Genomic DNA, 22,415 nt, shown 5'->3' on the forward strand with positions numbered 1-22,415 from the left:
TTCTTGATGATTTGGTCAAGAAATTAAAAACAAAAAAATATTTTTGGAACATGTTTTATTGTATGTATTTCCTGATCAATTCCCAAAGTTACATTTTTGTCTGAAAATCATCTATACTAAAATGGAAACAGTAACTATTTTATCTGATGTATTCAAAAGTAAAACCTGTGCCATTGTCTTTCTGTATGACCAAGCCACGTATCCAAGATGAAGTTTTACGTCTCACGAGAGGTTATTGGCATATATTTGACTGTCAATGTGTACACAATGCTGTGACTGTTCATGTTTAGTTTTTTTGCAGTCTCATTATTGTCTTGTAATAAATATATGCTATGTAAATGATACTCCCATTGATTTCAGTAAACGTTCATTATAATCAAACATCGCATCCGCGTACCCGAAACTTGCTGCACGACTAATAAACCACAAACCGTCCTTGCCTTGCATATTCAAAAGTTTCCAAAGAGTAGCATTCGACATGGCATAGGAATCAAACCTTTCACTTTCCCAACGCTGAAATAATTTAATGGTATCTGCAACAGATGTGTTGGAGCTTGGATTGATTAGATTGTATTCCATTTCTTCGATATGTGAATGCATTTCTTCCGCCAGGAGGGTTCGGTTGCTAGTTTCGGATTCCTGTAAACAAACGGTGTACTTGTAGTCTGGGTTTACGTTTGGTCCTTTACCCTGAATATTATCTAGGCATGAATGAGTTTTGAAGCCTTCGTAGTTATTAAACGCGAACTGCTCATGGAGACGTTCGCCGCGTGTTGTCACATTCGTCCTCAGTAGGTTGTAGGTATCAAATGATGACTGCAGTGAACCAAGTACATCAATAAGTTCATTACGAGGTTGTGTAAGAAAGGGGATGAACTCATACGGTTCTACAGCAATAAAAATATGATCGAATTTACGTTTAAAGTATCCCTTGGAACATTTCTTTTTCTTGCTAGATGCCTTCACATATTCTTTCTTGTAGTAAAGGTGATAATAACCGCCAGGGTGCCTCTCAATTTCATTAGTTTCATGGTCCAGTTTAATGTCTAAACCCATCATTTTGGCAATATCTTCAGTTATGAATTGGCTTCCCTTCTTGAAAACACTGGCTATTGGTTTACCACTTCCTAGCTTGTTTGACAGTACAGTTGCCATTCTCCGATTGATAAACATACAACCATACAAAGACGGCATTTCAGCAATGTCACCTGCACCAATTGCGGTCGCCATGACCTGAAATATTGACTTTAATGCTTCAACCTTATTGGCAACCAAGAACTGAAGGAATGTCTTTTTATAACGTTTCAAGGCTGAGTCAAGTGGACGACGCATAAGATGACCATTGTAATTGCCAAAATTTGCATAGAGTGCCTCCTTGTACTTTGTCAGAAGTACTTGATAATACTTAACGACATTCTCAGACGTTACACCGGCCGTTGGACTGACTTCTTTTGCCACCTTTAACAGGTAGTCCATGAATGACAGCTTAGCTGAAAAGAATAAATAAAAACAGTTTACTAATCCAAGAATCATTTTAGTACATGACGTGACGTAACGTTACCAATGACCATACATCTCTAACAATATCAACAAAAAAACACGACATGCAACACACACATCCCAACATTAAATATGTATTAATTATAATAGTCTGCATTATTTTGTGCTTGTTGTCCTATATGCATGGCTAATATACCCCTGACTATAAGTTAGGGAGAGTAATTTCGGTATGAAAAATTTAATTAAAACTGATTTTTCCTTTTGTAAATGTAAACCATTTCATACTCCTTTCAGTGCCTCTGTATGTGTTTGGCGCTGTATGTCACCAAGTGATACACCGAATTTAACGATAGGGGGGAGATGTATCTTCAACAAGAAGTTACAGAAAGGCTTTCGGTGTCAACTGAAATGAACTCAATTGAGCATGTATGGATGGAACTTACTCAGAAAAAATCCATGCATTGGTTTCAAAGATTAATATGAATAAGCACCTTTAATACAAATTAAAGTAAGGTCAAAAGAATCAAGGTATAATTCTAACTGCTTCGTATAGCTGTTTCGTCAATTGAGTATTATTGGGAAAGAAATGTCACAATCTTGATGGGATGTGCACTATGTCCATTAAATAATCTGGTAAATTTCAATTTGATAATAATTTCATAAATTAATCGGGTAATTTTAGAAGAACGTCATTTAAAAATCAGTAATGTATCGATCATTCATTGTTAGATACGATCAGCAAAGATCTATTTTCCGACAGCGTGAATGCGCCAACGTCGTTAACAGGTCGCTTTATCGATACCAATTCTCAATGCGATATGAATATCAATCAGTTGTATGATGTTCATAGTTTTCAACGGGACAGCAGACAAATGTAGTCACAAATGACCACCAGGTAATATCCGGTCTTGTGATCCTGTTATCAAATTGTCCATTTATGACTTCTGCTCTGGGATTATTGCTTTGTTTCTAAGGGCATTCATCACCAGGTCCTTCAGTTACCGACACCAACTGATATTATCATAATCAAAATACAATTATTACATATTGTTTGTTGTTTATTTTCCGCATTTATCTCCCCGTCAATAACACGTGTCATCATAAGGCTGGTCTTCTTGTAGTAGTTGGTAACAAACCCACTGATAACATGCGGTAGGTCCGTCGCGTTCCACACAGAACAAGTGAGGTCAAATGTGATGCCCAGTAAGTGATCTCTGCTACATGTAAATCTTCAGCTTTCTCGATCATCGTACCAGACACCTAGGACTTACACCTGAGGTCACAAAGTGCAAGTCGTCTCTACCCCCTTCTCCCGCTATAGATACGTATAGCAATGTAAAGGTCAGCGTATATCTACATATCGAGGGGTAAAGGTTTCCTAAATGAATTTCATGCACATCTTTCGGTGGTCTTAGGGTGATATGTCATACACTATATACTCGGGGCTTTAACTTTGAGACCATGTTAACCTGGCTCTATATCGATAATAGTTCAGACAGACAGACAAACGGACATACATACATACATACATACATACATACATACATACATACATACAGACTGACAGACAGAGGAATTTACTGACTTGTTTTGGAAACCCAGATCGAAGGGTTTTTCACTGGTGTGAGCTCCGTAGATTCAAATCGTTTATTTAATTTTGCTAAAATCCCTTCTTCGTCGTCGAAGACAAAAGTTTCTCCCAGTAGGAAGGTGTGTCCATTGAAATAGACAGAGAAACTTTCTCCCCCTAATCTGTGGCTTGATTCATATACATTGACGTCTGTGAAACCCGCATCCTTGAAGATAATTGAAAGATGAAAAAAACATGTCAAATCATACAAAAGATTTCGTCATGTCATTAGAATTTGATTTCAAAGTTGGTGAAACTAGTACAAAATTTGGACAAACAGATTTGCACAGAGATTATTCAAACGTACAAGACTTCCAACACGTGTTACCATACAGTAAGGTAACAAGTCAACGCTTAGTGCATGTGTATATATAATGCTTACTGTCGCGCAAGATACACACCTTAATATAGCATTTTTAGTACACGTTTAGAAAAAAGATATAGCCATATAATGAATTAAACTGTATCATACAACTGTTTTGTCCTTCAAGGACTTGTTAGATATGCCAAAGACAGAACATCTTATATCTGCAATGTAAGTGGCGACTGTGGATGTATATGTTGTCGGGATCAGTTTTAAATCCAGGTAAGAAGGTGCTGATATTCTAAATTATCCAAAGTTAAGTATTTCAACAATGGTCTATGGACTGCGTTTGTTTTTGACAAAATTGCCTAAGAAACATTTAAGGGACATTTATTTTACGTTATTTAGGATCTAATAGTTTCAATAATATGATAAGCAATTTTACCCACAAAATCAAATAAATAAATAAACTACAGCACCAACCGACACATCGTCTATACAAGACGACATGAACATACACAAGGGATATGTGGATTAGATAAACAAAATTATACACATGTCCAACGGCAACGGATTTCTGTTCTCTGAATTGGAGTCACACTTTTGCTTTCAACCTAGAGTGATTTGTCTCTGGAGATTACCTTTAAATGTATGCTGATATCCCTAAATTAAATGCCAAATTTTCTTACAAGGTAAAGCAAGTATAATACTTTTATTCACAGTGTTGATCATATATTGGTCAAAAAATGTTTTGTTCTGACAAAGATAAATAAAATTAGGCCTATGGCCACTACATTGAAATAAAAAGACACGATGAAACGAGTGATCATCTATTAGCAACTTACGAGTCTTAAAAACATAGGGAGGAAAGAATATTTATTCGTTCATAGAATTGCCCGTGGTCTTACAAATATCAAAGTGCAGCAAATTTAAACAAAAAATGATCAGCAGACAGTAAGATGAATTAGCAAGAATGTTTCATAAATTACGAAAAAGAAGACTTGCCAGCGGTTGCGGATTTTCGTATTTTTAGCCGGTTTTTCTCTGGAATGTTTATGTTACAAGTTTAAAACATAACAAATTAAAGATGGTGTCAATGCATTGATGATTAATTGATATGAGGATATGTTCTTTATGTTGATAATGTTGGTATACTGCCCTAAACCTTATTCCGGTTACTGATATTGTTTCCCTGTACAGATGTTTCTATATTTTTTCCACATGAGTTACTATTACATTAAGCAGTATAAGTTAATTATGTTGTGTTATTTCAATATTTTCATTATTTCAAATAGCAATATGGTCAAAAAAATCAACATGAGGTCCATAAGGCCTGTATCGCTCATCTTGATATTAACGCCCAGCAAAGGTATGCATGCTTATATGTTGTATATCTCAAGTATTTCCAAAGTACAGCTCCTTCAATTAGCCTCTTTGGTAAGGCAAGACAAGTGGTTAAATTATTATATCATATCTATCTTTCTCTTTTGATGCCCACTAAGAGTTTCAAAGGTATCACCCAAAACTGAAGTGCAAAGGGTTGGGGACCACACCTATGGGATAGTCATTACATCAGGAATGTGTTAATCTCCTTTTGCCCAGATATGCTATATATGATTATGAGGTTGATATCTCACCTCTTCCAAAGTTACAACACCTTATTGTACCGCTTCCTGTTTTCCCTAAGGGGCCAAGACCCACTGTTCATGCAACACTCTCCTTCACCCAAACATGCTTATGACCAAATTTGGACAAAATTCAAGCATTTCTGGAAGAGCAGTAGGATTTTAAAGAATATGCTTAATTCCTAATATTGGGCCCCTCCCCGCCCGCTCCAAGGGGACGATATACACCGTGTTTACAAAATTATTCCCTTCACTCAAGCATCCTTCAGGCAATATTTGGACAAAAGTCGGGCATTCCTTTGGAGTAGGATTTTGATGGAATTTTTCCCCTTTCGGGCCCTGCACGTAGGTCTCACATCATTAATAAAAAAAATGACCGCTTTCCCCAAGGATGCTTATAACCAAATTTGGTCAAAATCACCCATCAGGCGTCCATGACTAGGAGTGATTTGAATAAACAATTGAAAGACGGACAGATGGACTAGGGATGCCGTGCCATGGCATTAAAACACACACAAGAGTGAATACAGGTTTAGAATATTCTGTTGTCAAACACTGAATCAAACTGTATCATACAACTAGGATTCGTCGGTAATAGCAACAATGAAAAAAGACAAAAAACAAAAACAAAAAGAAACCAAATACAAAAAAAACAAAAAAAGAGGTGCTCTGACCTCATAATGCATGGAATCCCATTATTCTTGATACAATGTATATACTGTAGTATATACTGTATAATTTGTTGCGTTTTGAGTCCGCAAAATATAGTTCTATTTGTATATTAATATACTTTGTATCACTAGCTGTTCGTGTAATGAAGAGCAGAAGATATTTGTCTATATACTCACGGTAAGAAGAAGGGCTAAATGGATACCCTGTGCTGTTCCACCAACAACAGCGATCCGTGAGTTCTTCTCGGGTGCCCTACTGCTCAAATCAGGATACGCCCACTCTAGATAAGGCGCTGTAACGATAATTATCGCAGTGTTTTAATGATCACATGAGATTCATAATGAGCAAACCTATATCTTGCATTGAAATGTTGACATCATGCTTGAACATTATATTTCTATGGTAACCGGCGTGACACTAGACGGCAATATTGTCGTCCAGTATGGTAGACGTCATTTTATATGCATGTTCATTTTATTGTAGTCGTGTCATAATTGCTTCCGGTCATATTCATATTCTACACTGATACCTTGGAGTTTATATGCGAAAGAACCGCTTCCTTCATAGATGAATAATAATAAGATTATTTCTTCTGTTGTCACATAGCAGCATAATGAAGTAGGGTACAGCAGATGATCTTTATTCCTGATGAATCAATCATTGTTCTTTGTTAGTTATTATTGGTGAACGGAAATATAGGGCGTCGCTAGGTGTAAAGGAAGTCGCAGATCGTCTCTTGTAAGTCTCACTGACCTTGTATATTCCCGTAGATCAACAGAGACTAAACAAATAATTTATGATGAAGCATTGTGAAAAGGTGTATTGGCAATATTGATCGTGTTTTTTCGAAATAACCGAAACTTTGTTATTCACGAAAAAAGAAGGGGGGGGGGAGGAATAAAAAGAGGAAAAAGAAATCAATTCTATCTGTTATCTCTTAATTCTTAGAAGTAACTAAATGTATTATACGCTGTTTAAGAAAGGAAATGTATATAGATAATATCACTATTAATACAATAAGTGAAACATCCCTTCATTTTTTCATGTCATGAATAGATAAGACCGTTTTGCATATGGAATTATTTCTATTCTAACTTTGTGTGGTTACGTTTTTTTTTTCATCTTCCATAGACGAAGGAAATCGTTTGAAATAAACATGATGTAGTTAATATTTTCCTTAATTTATTTTTTCTCTTATAGTACTTACATTTGTTATCAAAGAGTTTGCGTCATCATGTATAGTAACTTATACCTCTTGAATCTTTGATATACATTGCACTTGTAACTAATATAAATTACCTTACATTCAGCCTCCTGGAATGTAAGGGAGGTAATATTTGATTACCATTGGCTGTGTCTTGAGTTATTCCTAATTATTTCATAATGAGACCTTAACATCCGACCAAAAACAGGAGTGAGCAGACATGTCAACACATTTTGTCATCCAATCGATAAATGACTGGAAGATATGGATCAATAAGACGACATTTGAAAAATATCCATGGGTTTCCAGAAGGTCCATCCAAAAACACAGCCGTTCCCAGCTGATATATATAATATACATACCTTCTGTGGTGGTAGTGGTTGTAGGTGTTGTAGTTGTAGGTAGAGTAGTGGTAGTTGTTGGTGGGTCAGTAGTTGTTTCTTCCGTCGTTGTTTCGGGGCTGTTGGTCGTGGTGGCAGCTAAGACCAATACCATCTGGAGTTAAAAAGTCTTATCAATACATGTTTGACGTTCACAAAAAAAAAAACCAAGAGAAATCTGAAGTCAAATCGAATTTTAAAAATGGATATACCAGCCATTCTAACGAACACCAAACATATTCAACTTCATATCGTTCAGGAAATTATAATGTTAGTTAGGACGATCATTAAGGTGACCACTAAACTGCCCCATAATCTTCATCAACCTGCATCACTAAACGGTCTGTTTTTACACCTATCTGACAGCTGTCGACATTTTTTCAAGTAAAATCGCAATGAAAGGAGCAAGTCAGGAAATTCGACTCAACTGCGACGTGTTAACACCATAGATAAGTGAAGACGACATGTAATTATTGTACTATTTCTATCTCAACGTTCTTAAAGTATTCTAATAGCTTTTAAATGAATCTATTAAGATCAGATGTGTCACTTAAATACTGACAAGATATTTCAATTGCATGAGCACTGATTTCATGAATGGGTCGAAAAATTCATTTTCATTAGCAAATTCTACTTCAGATAAAACATATGAATGCATAGCAACATGTTTGGGTTTTTCATGAACTGTTTTATTTCTAAATGAAAACTTGTGAAGCCAATTGCTAAATAATAATGTGTTTTTGATGTATCACTGGTATCGTATCGAAATATACGATATGGCTTATATCAAAGAAATATTAATAAAAATGTTGATTTATTCATATTTTCTAAATATTGCTAACGTACCAGTGTTCATCCAATATAGCTTTATCTTTTATCTTCGATTGATAGAAATAATATGGAAAGTATAGTTTTTAACTCGGATTTAAATGAAAATCATTATGTGACGTTAAATGTTATAAACGATACTTACACATTGTAAAATACACAGGGCAGGAAAACAACCTCCTACTGGGGAAGTCATGATGGAAAGTGACAATTGCCTTGGCGTTTACCTGTAGTTAATTAATCTTGGTCAGTCTTGCAAACAAAACATATACCTCTGCTTGACGCATGTCTATAACGAATATCTCATTAAAGATGTCAGGTATCGTGCGAGCAACATGAATTATAACAGCAAGATTGGTTAGATTGATAATTATAAAAAAATATCGCTTAGAATAAACCCATTACAATTAGGAAAGATATTTGCCTGTTTAAATCAATATAGTATTGTTTCGTCCTTAAACTGCAGAAAATCAATGTTTAAGATTAAACTTCCACTGAACGAAAGTGTATAACTTTCATATTTATACATTTTGAAGTTGACAGACCTTTATAGTTCTCTGTGAAATCTGCCTTAATTACCTGCTGCCAAATGTATTGTCAGCTTATTATATGGATTTTTAAATATCTTTTTTTTCATAACGACTCTTTGAAAACTGACGATGTATGTAGTTAGGAACAAAATGATATATGGATATAGGTCAGTGTTTATACCCAAAAAATAACTGTTCAGTTTCAAATCGTTTCTCTTAAATTCGTTGGTGTTTCTAAAAAGTAAAGCATACCGTCCTGAAAATAGTTAATGAGGTATCTGTTTTACATAAAATAATTAGTTTTCTTGAATTGCTAATAATACGCAAAACCATGAATTTCTTGTTTATGGACATGGTATATTAATTACTATGATAATTTTTGTAATAAGGGTTATAAACGTAGAAGCCGAACATACTGTGTTCTGTAGATTTGATTCATTAGATGCACATTTTATTTAACCCTTCTAATAAAATTAAAATAATATTTGAATTTTCTCTAGCGATATACTTTTCGCTTATTTGGAAATGTCAAATATTTTTGATGTCAAGTAAAGGGAAGGTATTACGTTAAGCATATCATATAGATTACGACCAAGACGACGGTATCAACATGTAAACAAACATTATTTTTTCTTCAATCCTTCACAAAATATAAAATACAATATGGGAAATTGGAGAGAAATACTCAATATTACACACCCCTCGAAGTAAATAATGTTGACGAAACTAGGACTTTGGTGATTCCTGTTTCACCCTTTATAAAAACATAGTTAGTATCAAAAGAATATCAGGTTCGAACAATGAGAGTAAGGGCAGCGACAATGAAATCACCATACATAGCAACTACATTTAAATATGTCGAATGTTATATTGAACGACCAAAAAACCTTGATCTTGTAGAAGGATATCATGATGACAATGATGACTATAGAATTTCACCAGTCATTTAGCAAATAAAACAGCCCTTATCTCAATACGTCCATACAACGAAATCAATCAGGACATCTTCCCATCAAGACATGTTGAATTATAACTTCAGTGCATTTTTGTAGATATCAACATGCCTTTCACAACCAAACATTAGTATTTATATACATATATATATATATTTGCGTTGTTTTCATTTGGCAATGTAACATAACTTAACTTGGATTGTCCAAGATATACTAAGTGTATGTCGTCAGTGAAGCAGAAGACGGTTGCCATTCCATAACACTTGTGTTTTTTTTTTTTTTTTTTTTTTTCTTCAGGTGATTCCGTGTGAATTTATATTTCGTTCTTATCTTGCTTTAGATTACCGAATTCGAGTTTGAATTGAGATTCGGTTGTGACGTCAGTATTTTAACTAATGTTCTATCAGAAAAGTTTGTTGCCATGTCTTCACGTCCAAAAGACAAATACACTGTAATTTGTATCTGTTTTTACTTTCTTATGTCGGTTTTAGGAAAATAAAAATGTTGTTTCGGACATTTTTGTTGAGATTTATTTTGGATGATTTTGGTGATAACTTAACCGTTAATTTTCTGGATAGCAACAGCGCTGCATCCTATGATGTTTATGATGTTTACATGTCACAGTTGATTCGATATTCATGGGCCTGTTCTCATTATCACGGTTGTCGTATGAGAAGTCGTCAACTGACGGAAAAACTTATAACACAGGGCTTCCAATGATGCAGGTTGATGGGAATTATAGGGAATTTTACGGTTGCCATAGTGATCTCAATAAGGAATATTGTATATCTTTGTGCGATACGAAGCTGGGCGTGTTTGATGCTCGCTAGTTTGCTTGTTGGTTCCGTTGTTGTAAACCTTGTTCTCATTTGAGGACGTGACATTCCTGACTTGGATTCAACAAGGTTTACGAGGCGGTTGTTGTCCTGCAAAGTCCCTGATTTCAGTGTAATGTTTTATTTTGTTTATATTTTGCCCTTTTTAATTGTTTTCTGTACGCAATGCAACACTTAAAACTTACGTCCTTTCAGGAATTACCTCCCCCTAGGCCTTTTGTTAAAAAAGACAGACGTGAATGTAGTTCCAGCTTGTCACACTTTTGACATATCTGATAGGCGTTGTCCTGGAGTGGCCTCATCATCTAGCATGGACACCGTCCTCAATTGACCCTGGCTATTTCTACGCTGAACAAACAAACAAACATTTACAAAACATGATACTTCCCTGTGGTTCGGTTACAGTGATTAGTCCACACTTCCAAAATGACGTCATTTTATAGCGCGAAATAGGACAACATTTTGAGGAATATGATAAATCTACAAAGTTTATGGCAAATATAAAGTTATTAGTAGATGTTAATACTGTCGTTCACCCACGTAGATCATTATATTAGCATAAGCGTGAGTGGCATTTCATGTTAGGGATGTGTATATATACATACCGAAATGACCACCTGTAACACACAGTTCCTAAAGTACCGACAACTATCGGTTTGTGACGTCATGGATATTACCCAATACTGAGACATTAGTCGTCAATTATACTATGAATTATAATATTTGACACGTAATGACGCGTGGATGCGTATTAAATATATATTTACATTTTAATGGCATGAAATGCGTCAATGTAAAAGATACTTCATGGTAAAATCAGTCATCATCAATATTTAACATTGGAATATAGACACTCATTTTACAAAATGCCCAACTACGTGTAAAACTGTATGACGAAATTTTTTTTTAAATAACAGCTGTCGTAGTTTAACCCATTCCCCTGTATGTTTGAAATTCTCGAACAAAATAAGGACAGATGTTGCTATAATATCAGGCTTCATTAAATGTCTGTTTTATAAATTGTCTTTAATGTCTTTAGTTGACTATTAATTATCTCGACGGGCGCTGTCTTGACACGTGTCCTTTAAATGTCCTTGTAGTGTCACCTAATTGTATCTACAATCTGCTGACGAGCTTGGTTGTAACTACGCTTTGGTTTGTGTGGTTACGACGTGAGGGCTTTATTATATATAAGTGACAGCTATTGTTTGGTTCCATTTGATTAATTCATCACAATATTCTAGAATTTTCATTTAAGAGTCACTTTATGTATAGTTCACAAAAATACATTTACATTAAAAAGGCAAACGTGTTCTTTCTTCTTTTTCTAGGAAACCTTTTAGCGTGTGGCTGATAAACGTATCTGCGTAGTTTTGTTAATATAGAATATGAAATTACACTCTGATATAATTAGTTACGTTGATATAACGAGAATCGAATAACACCACAGTAACGTTCTTATCGCGTTTACGATGGTAATGGGATACAGACTATTGTGAATTACGGCGATATGAAGCAGCAGGATAAAGAAATATCCTATGTTACGCTACATCCAGAATATCTAAACATCCCATTTTATTTACTATTCAGTCCGTAAATCGTTTGTTATTGGGTATGATAACTACGGTGCGCTAGGTTAGGCACATGTAGCTGTTAGGCGATACTGAAAAATATGGTTCAAAAAGGTTGCAAGATGTCCTGTCTACAGTTACCAATAATATTTGTCTAAATAGATTAAGGCTTTGCAGATGTATGTATAACAAACTTAATCTGCGAAAGTAATATAAACAGGTTTGAACTGGGACGGGGATTGTTACAAACCTCTGTCGTAAATCATATTAGTTCAAATAATATATAAAGCTGTGTGAATTTCAACCAATCAGACTTAAAGAAATGGCGGTCTTTTTGTTGACCCATAAACCAGACGTTTTAGCAGTAGCAGGCTTAATTGAGTCTTTCAGAAAACAAATTGAGTGCAGGAGGAATAGGGGGATATTATTAACACATGCACTACATGAAATCATAATGGCGTGTCAAAATAGATATTATCTTCTTAAAACAATAAACAAAACAAAAAATGAAACTACACGAATAGAACAGGACATGAAATGGGCAACCGTCCGTTTTGCAATTCTTTATTAATTTTGAGCTAATTGCTCATTAGTATACATACATTTACATTAAATACACATCAAACATGTAAGATATTCACAAGATACAGTATATAACAGGGCGTATATCATACCGAACGTATAGGGTTGTACCAACATATAGGTGTGGAACAACGTTAGTGTGGTACAGTATTAATATCATAAGTTTATTAGCCTTCTGAATTTGTTATCACTTTAAACTCTCTGAACTTGTAGGTATGTTTCTGGAGTAAAGGTGCGTTCATGTTTATATATATAAATGCCGTGATCTGATACTTAAAATATAATAGCGTTAAACATCAATGAAACCTGACACATAGATCTAGGATTGCTGCAGCATTTAAATTACTTGACCGTCTAATCTATTTCTGTCATTTTCCACTGTAAAACAAGATAGATCTCCTGGCTATTTTTCTCCGTTGTAATTTAGATTTCTAACTAGACTGATGCTATAAGCCTTGTTCATTTCTAACGGCATAGAAGTGGACCAAATCAATTTTTGAACGTCAATAGAAATAAGTCTATAAATAACTATTTGTTCATACTTTCAAATGTACCTCCAGATGTATTAGTAAATCCTGTCTTTAAATAACAAGACATTTATTGACTACGTCCATCGTATATATAAAAAAAGAACTGGAAATCAAAGACACGGCAGACTCTTCTACATCAGCTGTTTATCTCTACCTTTTCCTGCAACAAAACCGATATGAACAACTTTCCATCAAGTTTTATGATAAACGTGACGATTTCAGGTTCCATACCGTGAATTTTCCATTTCTGGATAGAAAGTATTTCTGCATCTCCAACCTATGGTATTTACACGTCACAGTTGATATTTAATTTATTTAGTTGATATATATTTAAAGCCTTGTTCCCATAATCACGATGTTTGTGCAAGATGTCAACTGACACAACTGACAACAATCACAAGGGTTCAAAAGATGCAGGTTGATGAAAATTAAGGGAAAGTTTTATGGTCGCCATAGTGATCTCACTCAGAGATTTACTCTTTCTTTGTGTGACATGAAGCTGGATATATATGATGCTCATTAATAGCCAATTGATTCTGTTCTCATTTGCTAACGTGACATTACTTATTTGGATTGACCAAGGTTTACATGCGGGTGTCGTCGATGAAGCAGAATACGCTTACTCTTCCGTAATGTCTGGTCTTATTTCCTTTGTACTTTTTTTCATGATTCTCCGTGTAAATCTTTCTTTTGTTCATAATTTGCCGTAGTTTAACGGAATTTGGATTTTAATTATGATTATGTTGCCATGTTGGTATTTTACAATACATAATCTTCTATAATAATGTTTTTGTCTACCTGGTCCATATTGCATAATGCATACGTTATTTGGATATTGGAATCTATAATAATGCACATGCATATATTCAGGATAAATTAGACAGAAGTTATCATTTTGTCATTGATATATATCCGCTTGTATGTTTAATTAAAGAATGATGTTATCTGTGTTGATATTCTATACCTAAACTGCATCTTCATACAATTAATCTTATTTGAATTATTTTGTAATTTTTAACAGACCTACATTAGTGAAATAGTTATTACTTTATTAAAAATCAATATATTTTGATCGCAATATAGAGGTTCAACAACAGAAACATACCAACCTGTAAACATAATTTAAATTAACATCAAATGAAATATGAACAAAATGAAGATTAACATAGATATTCCAGAAATAAGTACAAGGAAAATAAGGTGTTCTGGAAGCGTTAGCGTCCTCTGCTTCATCGCCGACAACCACAATGCAAATCGAGGACAACCCAAGCAAGTCAGATTCTTAAATCTAAAATGAAAACAACAGCATGCTAAATAACGAGTATCAAACACGTGCGACTGCATATTATAAAACGAAACAGAATATTCCTCAAGCAATTCATTATGAAGACCGTTAAATTTTCCCGGAATTTTCATCAGTCTGCATCTCTCGAAACTTTTGAGTGTTTTGGGGTTGTTAGTCAGCTGCCGACATTATGCACGAAATGAATAGTGAATAGGCTTTAGATTATGGGTACGTAAACACCATAGATTTGGGATCAAAGGATCGAAGTTAATTATATCAAGTTTTATATATAAAAACTGCATAACGATCCACTACATCATAGAAATAATTATATACATTTGCTTTAATCCCTGTCTGTTTTTCTTTGTGTGATTTTTCTTATGAAATTTAACAAACGGGTGTAAATATGCATACATATAAATGATATCTTAACATTCAATGACAATTCGCCCCGACAGTAAAGCTATAGAGCTATCTGCCCGATACCTTTACTAACGATCACTCTAACTGCTGTGTAAACCATTCATACAGCTTACAAAATGCGTTTTTTTTTTAAATAAGAATTGGTGACTTTTTAAGTGAAAATGAAATATGACAATAAAATTGTCAGCTAAAGCTCAAATGTGTCCACAACAATATTTGGATGATTTGTTTATCTAGGCCGCATTCAAAACCGAAATGACTTATTTGTGGGGTTAAAGAGGTTAGGGTAACTGTAAAGAACACAACGACCTGCGTGACTGGTTAAAAAATGAAGCATCTGTAAAGTTTGTAGGTCCTATGATCTGATTAGTTTAAGGTCTTAAGTAGATGATGTTTAAATGATTTCATCTCTTTGACCCTCGTATATACTGTATCTGTGATACCAGTAGCATGGTTTAATTCTATCGTTGTCACCGTCTAAGTCCCAGTGTGGTTAAAAAGATTCTACCAGAGTTATCTATCTTAGATCACTCACAACTTAAACATAAAAAACCCTATCTGTATTAATATATAAACGTAATGTTAACTGTGATAAGATGGACAATACAATAATGAATGTTCTACGGATTTGCTTCCTCAGATCTGACATAAAACGGTAAAGAGTCATCTCCTCAACCGACTCAAGTTACTTAAGGTTCAGAAGGTTATTAAAATTGAAATAACAGGTGTTATATATAAAACATAATGTAAAAACATAATGGTATGTATGTAAGACTAGAGAGAGGTCAATGCATGTGAACTATAAGGTACTCTCCTCCATCCTTGTCCTACGGCAATGCGGATTATATTGTACTTTGTAGACTAATGTGTAGGGAAATTTGACCTTTAGTCCATGAACCCTGTGATATAAAACAAAAAACTTATGTAAAACACATTAGACTTACGTTATCTGGAACACTCTGTTGGCCTGGGCGTGTTAAAGGTTAAAAATATATTGTTTTAAAGATATAATAAAACACAATACCGAAGTTTAAACTAGATCATAATTCAAATTTTGAAATATCAAAGTATGAACAATGACAAAAATTTTAAATAAAGAACTTTTTGTTGTGATTTCCCAAACTTCAACAATCTATCTACTGAGTACTGGGATAAATCAGGATCAAGTAATGTTGATTGACTGTGATAGCATTTACTGGCATTTGTACTAGGAGTAACACAACTACAGAGAATTGATACCTAAAAGTATCAGTTAACCTAGAGTGGTAATGATTAGCAAGGTCAAACGTAATAGATACAATTACGTTTGGTCGTTATGTCGATAAAAAAGATGAAAGGAATGAAATATTTCCCCAGAGTGTTCAACTCAGCGCAGGTCTTATGTGATTTTTCACTTTTATAGGGCGTGCTCTTATATAAAATGAAACACTTCTTGCTTTATCATTTTTTACCAAAGACAGAAAAAGGAGACAATTACGCTTTCTGCTAAAATACCACATTTTACTCTTATATTTTTCCAACTTAAGCCTTTTTTGCCTTGTTCTACATTTCGAGTAACTGCGCATCAAACTCCAAAACAAGCCGGCAGTACATCTACGCCAATACTGAAAGTAAGCCTGTTGTTACTTAAACAAGCATGTGTTAGTTTACCATTTGGGAAAATAAGTAGCGTTAATTTCTAGTTTTAGGATAAAAGCACAACCTATACATAAAGACGAAAATATATTAGCTTACTATTGAAGAAATGAGACATGTCTTATTTTCTAGTTTTCAAGGTATAAGCATAACCTATACCTAAAAACGAAAAATTCTATATATGTTAAATTTTTACTCCTTTCCTCCAAACAATTATCATTGTTTACCAGGCATATATATATATATATCTGGTATTTTTAACTTACTAACACTAAAATCTTAAATTGATATACAGAAGGTATGATATTACATTTCATAATTAAACAATGTTTTCATCTCGTCCAGACGTCCGCTAATAATCAGCTGTTGATTTCTTGATAATTTTCTTCAATAATAACTGAAATATTTGAATTACACAAAAACAATAATAATAGCAACAATTCTTTTTCAAAATGCAGGTCTGAAATTTCCTTCTTGCGTTCTTGAATCTACATATTGAATTGCAAAAACTCCTATGACTGTTAATGAAGGCTGTTTTCGGTTTTAAATATTAGATGTTCTATAGAAACATTAAAACTATACATTATAAGAGATCACATCTGCCTGACAAAATACGTGACATCCTGTTGCCATGAATAGATGTTCACTCCGTAATATAATACACAAGGTTACACATTTACAGATGTACATTAACCTTTTCAAAATATGGGTGAGCATGATTTCAGAAACGTTGCCATAAATCATCGCATACTCATACATATTTGAACAGGACTAAACATGATGATATTTAGCTTCTAATAACTTCCTGATTTCAAAGTTTAAAACGTTATTGATGTGTTTTATTGCAATTGGTATCATTTAAGAATTTGTACATGTACTGAACAGCCAAATAATCCGAAGAACAGCAGAATACTTGGATAGCGAAGACTTCGAAAAAAGTATTTCATTTAAGAGTTTAACACAAACGAAATGCAAACTCTATATCGTGAATATCTTCCAGAATCTCAAAACCGAAATAGCATGGCTACAAGTAATCTATCTAAATCGGCTTCATGCCAAAAATATGAAAACTATATATATTAATAATATACGTGTGTACAAGTGTATGGAACACTTAACAGGTCGTTAAAAATGAGATCAAAATAATATACAATTGCATGAGTAAACATTTTAATATTCAATTAGAAAAAAAATAAACTTGACGAAAGTATACAAAGGATTGTGAATTCTATTGTCAATTGTTATACTTTCCGTCTACACTTTGATCAACCCTATTTTTGGTATACATGGTCGTTCAAAAGAAATACAATTTTACTATATCTACGAAAAGAACCGTATATTGACTAGTTAGTTAAATATGACAACTTTTCTTCGGGGTCAGAAAATTTAAATGACGATAGATGTTGGAAGATATCGATATAATATTATGAAATATAATATTCTGCATTATAATGTTTCGAAATATAACACTCTAAAATATGATATATTATCGCCAAGGTTAATTGTTTACAATGCTTAGAAAGTCTAAAATCGCCTCTATGTCTAACGAATTCCTGATCGCGATGAACTCCTTCACGAAAAAAAGTAAGCTAACGTTCATAGTATATCCAATATATGTTGACACGCACGTGTAAACAACATTATAGAACCAAAATCCAAAATATTTTTTTTCTATCTTTCTTTTTACTATTACACCGAGTAATTAACGTAACGTCGTTATTTCATTGTGTGTAATGACGGTAGATATCAGGTAGACATGATGATTTCTAAGTCTACAGTTGCACATCTCTATCCTCGTGCGTTTTGCCAATCATGTCAAGTGTTTGAGTGCTAATGCTGTTTCCGTTCGTGAAGGTCTGTGTGGCACTGGTTGACCTGCTGAAGGCGCTACTAAAGGAACCGGAAGGCCGTAATCGGTGAGTCAGCTCCATACATGTATCTGTGAAAAATGTGAGAAGTACTGTTTAGAAATTTAAATGTTGAAGCACTGTTTAGATATTTAGATATAAAAGTACTGTTAGAAAATTAAAATGTGTAGGTACTGTTTAGAAAATTAAATGAACTAATATAACAATTTAATTTCCAGTTTCGTGTACTTTGCCAAGGTGGGCATTAAGTCATACCGTTTTTGTAACAAAGAATCTGGAAGGAACGACAACCGACAATATTTCTATTGCAAATGGCAAATTTAGGCAGAGCAACACAACAATATTCTACAATGTTCAATATTTACAATGTCAGGAAAAACAAGTATGGATATAACAACATTTTACATGGAAAAGTTGATGAAAGCAATTTATTAATCTGTTAATATTGTATGGCTACAGACTATCAATGTTGATGTTTGTCATCTACCATAACGGAATATCTAATCACTGAACATCATTTTGTCTGCTTTGTTGTTATATGAAGCAGTAGTCGACAGTAGTACAATTCTACGTATCTCAGTGAACTGCTACTAAATCATATGCAAAACTGACAATTTAAATAAACGACAAGAAGAAGAAAAAAGATTCAAGTCTAAATAAAGTTCAAATAATTACAAAATCTACTTATTGCACGTTCTGAGTTCCTTGAGTGTTCGCAGCGCCCTTGCTACCAAAGGTCACCCTGTCGACCAAACTCATCTAATAGAAAACAGCTTAATCAATGAGACATGTCAAATTTGTGTCTAATCCAAAGTTAATTCAACAGAAATATGAACTGGTAAAATATAGAATCTTTGTAAAGTGTAAAATAAGTTTATAAACTCAGTGTTGAATCTCGATTTCTACAATTCTCATGGACTCATTCCATTAAATACTAGCTTGGTTGTTATGGCGATGCTGCAAGATAGAAATACGCTAAATTGCATAGTTAAAAATGTCTGCATACTCTTTGCGGTCACAACAAAACCGACTTATACGAAAGTTGTCTAAAATTTGACGATTTAGATCCTCCAATACAAAAAGGAAATCAGCGGTAGAGATGGAGCTCGAAGAGGCGTAATACATCTAGATATATGTTACTTTAATAGGAAATAGATTTCTTTATTTCTTAAATTCCATTTGTGTGGTTGCGAATGCGTTTGTAAGACATATCTGTGGTAATAATGTTTGGAGATCCCGGAATTTCTCTCTGGGGCTTCCTCTGTAAATATCCCGAGGTATATAGAACCTACATACCATTGAGCAATGACAGAAGTATTGAATAGTGTCACTAGGCCAGAGTATAACATGATATTGGTTGTGTTGGTGATCGATGAATTGTTTTCTATATATTCTAGAATACATAAGCTCCCAGAGAGTGAGCAATACAATCGCCATTTCATCGTCCATTATAGCTCCCCTCCACGACCTATTCTGTCTGATAATTGACAAACAGAGGGACGTTCGTCCGTTTGAAATCCATCATGATGCCGGGCAGATATCACGAATGTCGTTACTGGTCAGTTATGGTCACTAACTGACCATCACGTGATCATCTTACAGACATTGAAGAATTGCTTATCTTGCCAGTGGACTCCGATATATTGATGTATGATTATCTCTAACGTTTTTGAAGTAAGGACTTTGTAAATACATCTAAATAGTGGCACGGTTCAAGATAATATATGTACGTGACGTTGTTCAAAAATTAAGAAACATATGAAAATCATGGCACTCAATGAAGTACCTGTTTTTTTTCGATGTAGACCTAACATCTAAACAGAGCATTGTTCAAAGATCACACCATTCTCTAACACTTACATATGAAATAGGGGAAAATGGATGCGTAAAAACAAAATTGAAAACCTTTGCTTCAGACCTTTAATAATTGTTTTAAGAGAAGCCATGATAGTTATATGACAACGTAATATATCTCATTAATGTAATGAATACGCTACCGTTGATTTCAGTGACCAATGTCAGCGTTCGTTCTCAGCTCGAAACATTCAAATTATATGTTTGATGTAGGTTAAGTACATAATGTATCTAGATCTGCCGTGCACCTTCTACTTTCCAGTTTTTCAAAAGGAATTCTATATAAATAAAAAGGTAAAAGATAACAAAGGTTAGGACTTTCTTAAATTTTCTACCATGATTTTAAAGGATTTAATTCTTGGGCACTTACAATTGCATGCAACAAGCGATAAAATGCTATATAATTAGAATGTTGTTTGTATTGAACCTTCCGTTCACTAACCAACATAAGCTGTTTATAAAGACCTCAGCAAGCCTCATTCTCTCATCCCAATTCCATCATTAAGATTTGACAACCCTTATCTAAACCTAACACAACTTGTCTATCAATCTTGAATTTTATTGAACTTTCGCCTAATACTATTTCTGTTCGCTTGAATACTGTTCTCGCATAAGATAAATCTCGACTGGTTTGATGTGATATGGAAGCGAGGGCTGAGTGTGTGGTGACGGATCGCTTTCTATAATCATTACCGATCCCAGACAGCAATGTATAGGTACCCTTTTAAACTCAGACAGACTGAACAATATGTATAGGTTCTCTTGGCCTATCGTTTGACCTTTATGACAAACATCGCATTCATATAACACATTACAGTGATACGTTCAAAAGCACAACACCTTTCTTTTTGAAAATTTGGAAAACTCTAGATACATTGGAGCCCCGTAATTTAACTATTTATAAACTGCAATTAAGCTGGTTCGTCCTTCTAGGACTCGTCAGTGATATTAATGGCCCAAATGTTGAAACCTAGGTTCGATTGAGGAGAATCGGAATCAGAGAAATCAAATGTCAAACATTAGACGGATATTTGTACGAAAATAAATCTACATATAAGAAGGCCCAGTACACCTGGATATTCTGAACCGATTCATTATTCATTTATATCAAAATCTGACTGGCAGGTTTGGCAAAAACTCAGAGATTAAATGCACCGGGAGGTTCTAACACCTGCATTTCAACCTAAACCGAATCGGTCTGTATTTAGTAGTTATAGTCTGTTCCTGTTTTACCTGGATGATACTCTCATACATATATAGATAAATCCACATATAGGCTCTTTTCTTCAATCTGAATAGCCTGGGTCCACTGACTATATAATCGTTAATCAATATTAAAATGCTATACAAATTTATGATATACCCTCAAAGTTGATTGAGAAGTTATAAAAAGTAAACACACTTTAGAACTTGAATAATTATCATTAATTGATACTGTAAATTAAATATTACAAAAACCAGAGACGCGCATAATCTCGATGTATGCAGGTACAATCTCAAACAGTACAGGTAAATAATCTGCCTGTATATCGGTAGTATATCTGTACACCTGTATATAGGTACTTTAATAGAACAGTACAGGTAAATAATCTACCTTTATATAGGTAGTATATCAGAACAGTACAGGTGAATAATCTACCTGTATATAGGTAGTATATCAATACAGTACAGGTAAATAATCTACCTGTATATAGGTAGTATATCAGAACAGTACAGGTAAATAATCTACCTGTAGCTAGGTACTATATCAGAACAGTACAAGTAAATAATCTACCTGTATGTAGGTACTATATCCGAACAGTACAGGTAAATAATATACATGTATACAGGTAGTATAGCAGAACAGTACAGGTAAATAATCTACCTTACGTTCGTAAGCAAAAATATGTAGAATTTCAGTTTTTTATTTTATGCATTGACTACTAAATGACATTTTCTGTAAATTTATGTTAAGCTTACACTTTCAGCAAATTCAGATTTCTATATTAGCTTCATGAATATTTAAGAGGCAGACATACATTCAAAGTTGGAAATTTACTTCTTCATTGTTTCATTTGTTCTAATCTATCTGTTAATGATGAGGTATTCTAACCTGCATCAGTTTTAAGAAAAATGTTTTGTTCGGTGCAGTTGATTTCTAAATGTATAGATTTATTCGTCATGTCAGATTTTTCTACTTCAAAACCCCCCAAAACTCAGCACATC

General features: G+C 34.0%; 2 protein-coding genes across 2 annotated transcripts in view; both read right to left on the minus strand.

Moving 5' to 3' along the window:
* Window positions 1–330: 330 nt before the first annotated feature.
* Window positions 331–8,339, minus strand: LOC132548702 (uncharacterized). Its single transcript, XM_060212581.1, has 5 exons — window positions 8,289–8,339; window positions 7,298–7,430; window positions 5,908–6,023; window positions 3,086–3,296; window positions 331–1,490 (listed from the first exon to the last, which is right to left on the minus strand). The coding sequence occupies exons 1-5, from the start codon at window positions 8,337–8,339 to the stop codon at window positions 331–333; spliced, it is 1,671 nt and encodes a 556-aa protein (XP_060068564.1).
* Window positions 8,340–18,260: 9,921 nt separating this feature from the next.
* LOC132548703 (metabotropic glutamate receptor 6-like) overlaps window positions 18,261–22,415 on the minus strand; it is a 61,319-nt gene continuing 57,164 nt past the window's right edge. The window contains exon 11 of the mRNA XM_060212582.1: window positions 18,261–18,427. Coding sequence (XP_060068565.1) covers window positions 18,261–18,427 — 167 coding nt within the window. The remainder of the gene's footprint in view (window positions 18,428–22,415) is intronic.

Source organism: Ylistrum balloti, unplaced genomic scaffold (genome assembly GCF_031769215.1).
Source record: "Ylistrum balloti isolate Yb309-2 unplaced genomic scaffold, AGI_CSIRO_Ybal_v1 Utg370024, whole genome shotgun sequence".
In the NCBI taxonomy this organism is placed as follows: domain Eukaryota; kingdom Metazoa; phylum Mollusca; class Bivalvia; order Pectinida; family Pectinidae; genus Ylistrum; species Ylistrum balloti.

Excerpts from the sequence above, each read along its gene's own strand:
- LOC132548702 (XM_060212581.1), bottom strand. The coding sequence starts at position 8,339 with ATGACTTCCCCAGTAGGAGGTTGTTTTCCTGCCCTGTGTATTTTACAA. Across the intron at positions 3,297-5,907 it reads ATTTAGCCCTTCTTCTTACC|GATGCGGGTTTCACAGACGT; the intron begins GTGAGTATATAG and ends ATTATCTTCAAG. Across the intron at positions 1,491-3,085 it reads GATCTGGGTTTCCAAAACAA|CTAAGCTGTCATTCATGGAC; the intron begins GTCAGTAAATTC and ends TATTCTTTTCAG.